Below are 4,613 nucleotides of genomic sequence, written 5' to 3' on the forward strand. Positions count from 1 at the left end.
ACAAGGAATAATAGCTCTCTGCTGAATAGCTGAAGGCTTCTCAAAACCATAAGCATAGATGCCCCGAAGAAGAGACTCTTTTAAATTCATATCATCAAAGTTATCGACAATCTCATTCCAGTTGCTCTGTGATTTAAAACAAAAAATAAAGGAATAAATGAGATGAACAAACTCACCTTTCCAGAGTTTCAAAATCCACACCCGTTTCTTACCTCGATGACACCATCGGGGTCCATTCCCTCTGGGCCGCCATGTTCTCTGCCGACAAGAATACTGCAGTTAGACAACATCCCTTTCCCAAGCCGCCTTAACTGCACTTTAAAGGGACAGGCAGCCCTTTAAACCTGTGTCATCACATTACGCTCCCCGCTGCGAGCACACTTTCTAAGACCGAGAATAACTGCCACAGGGCAAATAACATACTGCGCGCCTCTCCTTAAGGTTGAGGGCTGCGGAGGCCCCCAGGCCCGAGCGCCCGGCGCTCCCGTTTCGGCGGTGGGGCGTCTCGCGAGAGCTGCACGCGCTGAGCTCCGCCCCCAACACTGCGCAAGCCGAGTGATTGACGCGGTCGGGGAGGCCCGGCGATGGCCGTGCCAACGGTTCGCCGGCACGCCGGTGTCGGTCCAGTCCCGTCGCCTTCGCCCCGTAGCGGGTGGGCGCCGCTACCACCCATTCCCCCTAACTAAAGCTTAGGACCCCAACTCGTGCTGTTGACCGAAAATAAAGCTTCGGGACCCGATTACACCGTACCGAATGCAGACTGCGCCACGGCTTTTAACTAAACGTCTGCCGTGTTCCACAGAGGGAAGGGGCCGAAATGTCACATGCCTTTGGCAGAAATGACACCCTTTAACTATTCCGTTTTCGCACCCATGTCCTGTCTCCCCGCAATCTAGGGCCCTACCCACCATGGAAGCTTCTCGAAGGACACAAGGGTACTGTACCCCAGGAAATGTCCATGAAACTAGAGTTCCTTGTCTCTAAGCTATCCACTACAGTCTTCCCCGGCGCCATATGACCTTCGCTACAGAACACTACCACCGAAAGAGCGCCATACCTGTTATAATCCGCAGAGCCACCAGACATGATCCGAAAACCCACTCAGCACCCGACTGAAAAGACAGCAAGTCCGCGCCACCCGGTTTTTATAGGCTCGCGGCCGGAACCCGTTTCTTGCGGAAGAATTTTCTCGTCGCTCTTCGGTCAGCCACAAAATTATGATCCTGAGATCGTCACCGCAGGTAAAATCCTAACCAAGTTGATGGGAAGATCCAAATTTGGTAATTTCTCAATATTACAGGGTCTCTGGAAACCCCAGGACCCGGAGGAAATCTGGGACTCTTTGCTGTGCGGCGGAAGAATATTGCTGCGGTGATGTCCAAATACCGCGCTCCCCACCGCCCTGCTCCTACGGGGTTTCCGCGTCCCTGACGCAGAGGCGGGCCGGGGGAGCCGGGGTCGGGCCGGGAGGCGGAAGCTCGGGGCGCTCTGCTGGCTGAGCGGCTCGGGCTACCTACTGGCGAGGGGTCCTAGCTCGCAGCGGGCTGCCGGCGCGCGGGTGCTGGAGGGGCAGGGACATCCACGTCTCCGCTGGAGGGTACCAAGTTATTATGCCTGTTCCCACCGCTGTTTAATTTGACAATAAAGAGCCTCGGCCTGGCATTTTAGCCTGATCGTTTAATATCCGTTCACATCTCGAAAGTGTGAAACTCCTGTTAGGGAAAATGTCGGCCAGCCAGCAAGTCCCAGAAAGCCGGTTTACCGGTACTTTTGCAGCGCGAGAAAAAATGTGTGGTGTCATTTGCAAATGTCTCTGGAGTAGCCAACTCTATTCTCATGTTGCTTCTAGTCTTCTTTCCCTCTTTTTACAAACAATGCTAATGATTGTAACCTAACAGGTGTGAGGAACGCCTGATAAAATCATAACTTTTGCAAGTGGATAAAAATCATAAACGTAAGCAAATGGATTATTGCTAAAGAGCGGTAACGCTCCCTTGTAAGGCAGGGATTTAAATGGTTCTGGCAGATGACAGCTCAGTGCCGCTTTGGAACTATACAGGTTTTGATTCCAGTCTATATTGGTCATTTTTTTTTTTAAAGACTTCGAATTTTATTGCGTATACATAATGAAATATTGATCTTACTGCAATCCTTGCTGCTAAATAAACTGCAAGATTATTTAAGCTTCAAAGGTTTTCAACTAGCCCCAACCCAGGTTCCTTGATAAAAACAAAAAATACTATATTTAATCATTTAATTTTAAAATACAATCCTATTCACGGTGCAAGATATCATCACAAATAGGAAAACATTTTCTCATCAATTCAGCAGCCCAACTTAAAGTTTTATTGCTAGAAAAATTGACTCTTAATTTTCTCAATTATAGAAGATATTTGGTTCTAAATACTACGTGTTTTTTATAAAAAATTATTTATTTGAAAATTATTATTGTGCCAGATACTTTGGCAAAAATTAATACCAAAATGACAAAGTGGACCCAGCCCTCGGTGCAGTGATGGTGCTCCTCATTCATCCTTGTGTAGTGTTCAAATCCAGATTTGAGGTGATGCGGGACATTTTCTGAGAACGATGGTTATAAGAGATACTTATTGTCTCATCCAAAATCTAATAAAATATCCTGGGATGTAAGAAACTAAAGAAAATACTAAATCGGAAAAGTGACCAACCATTTGGGCTCCCTTGAGTCTTAAGGCGAAATCAATTGATCATAGGGTGAAATCAATCAACAATTAACACGTAATTGTTGAGTGTTGTCTTTAGCACTACAACTAGTTGCTGTGGAGAATTTTTCAGAGTCTCTTAAGAGGAAATAATCAAGGGCAAAATTCTATGGTTTCGGTTACAAGTGCCGAAGAAATTTCATAATAAAATTCAGAGTGAAAATCCAGACCACACTGCATGTAACCCTACGATATATTTCTAATAAATGCTGTGCTTACCACAATTGCACGTGCTTACTAAATAATAAATACCATTAATATGTAATAAATGAATTAAAGATCAAAACATTGACTTTAGAACATGCTCTTTTAAATTTAAGAAAAGTGTTTCTACTTACCTGGAATCTGAAAATCAGATAGCCTTCTCAAAGTCGACTATAAATGCTTCTTTGCCAATCTGGAGTGTGTGAGACCATTTATATTGCAAACGTTACTAAAAATAAGATTCTTTCCCTATGTGAGCCAACTACTGTAGTTTAGTTTTTGTTTTGTTTTGTTTTTTTCATTTTTTTATGTTTTGTTTTGTTATGTTTTGTTTCAGCATATTACGTGGGTACAATGTTTAGGTTACATATATTGCCTTTGCCCCACCCGAGTCAGAGCTTCAAATTGGTATTAACTGTAGTTTAGTTTTGCTCTTCCATACCCTCAGCTGGTGAATATAAACCCATCTAGCAACCAGAGGAAGCAAGGAATTAGAACAAATTTGTCAGTACTACATAGAAAAACAATAATAAAACCTTAAAAGAGTGTGCTTTATGTTGGTAGTGACATTTTCCTATAGAAAGTACCATACATTCTCATTATTTGGGAGGGCATTTGTGTGCCATCTTGAGGTTCTTACATTATTTTAAATGCATCAGTTGATTTTAAGTGATGGCTACACATTTAAAGCAGTGTCTTGATAATTTATTGATACATAACATTTACTAGGGTATGTGTTTTGGATCTAATTATTACTTATTAATGTTATTTTATTGTTTAAAATACAGGATGCTATCCCTACATCTGTATTTCAGTATTTGAAAAGAACTGCCTGGAGCTGAATAGGGAGGTAGTGCTGCTAACCTCTTTTTTGTTATTCAATTACTGGAGGGAATTAGAGGGTAGGTTCTGCTTGCTTGCAGTGTCCCCTGAAGCAGTTTGAGGGTGGCACTCACTGCCCTGTTCTTCACAATAACACAAAATCATTTTCACTAAGATAGATAAAGATATTAACAGAGTTGAAGAAAATGGAGAACACTGAGGAGTGCCATGGAAGGACTGTTGAAATATATAAGGACTAGGTTTGAATTCATTACTCTGTTGTGTAACCAGGATACAGAAGTTTTTCTACCCTTATTGAGAAATGCTAACATAAAAGTACATTGCTATACTCTAAATCAGGAAATCAAAAACCATGGTATACATAAAAATCAATGGGAAATTCTATTTGAAATGGACTCTGCTCTGTCACCCAGATTCACTAGATCTGAAATAAAGTGGGGTCAACTTTTTATTGTGAAAAATGTAAACCTACAGAAAAGTTGCAAGAGTAAAGCCATGATTACCCAATGTTTGTCCTATTTACCAATTGTTAAGTTTACCCCATTTGTTCTATGACTTTCTCTGAACCTTTTGAAAGTCACGTATGTAGTAACAATTCATTCCTAATACTTCAGCAAGACATCCTAAACATCCTTTAAATGAAGATATTCTCTTTCCATAAAACCATAAGAATGTCATTATATGGGGCCGGGCGCGGTGGCTCACGCCTGTAATCCTAGCTCTCTGGGAGGCTGAGGCAGGTGGATTGTTTGAGCTCAGGAGTTCGAAACCAGCCTGAGCAAGAGCGAGACCCTGTTTCTACTAAAAATAGAAAGAAATTAATTG

At 42.5% G+C, this 4,613-nt stretch overlaps 1 protein-coding gene across 1 annotated transcript in view; it reads right to left on the reverse strand.

Annotated features, from left to right (window-relative positions):
• EIF4A2 (eukaryotic translation initiation factor 4A2) overlaps positions 1 to 4,613 on the reverse strand; it is an 11,356-nt gene that overhangs the window by 5,033 nt on the left and 1,710 nt on the right. Inside the window, exons 5-6 of the mRNA XM_012639961.1 lie at positions 424 to 662; positions 213 to 311 (exon numbers count right to left, since the gene is read on the reverse strand). Of these exons, the coding sequence (XP_012495415.1) occupies positions 213 to 311; positions 424 to 662 (338 nt within the window). The remainder of the gene's footprint in view (positions 1 to 212; positions 312 to 423; positions 663 to 4,613) is intronic.

Source organism: Propithecus coquereli, unplaced genomic scaffold (assembly GCF_000956105.1).
Source record: "Propithecus coquereli isolate 6110/MARCELLA unplaced genomic scaffold, Pcoq_1.0 Scaffold10, whole genome shotgun sequence".
Taxonomy (NCBI): domain Eukaryota; kingdom Metazoa; phylum Chordata; class Mammalia; order Primates; family Indriidae; genus Propithecus; species Propithecus coquereli.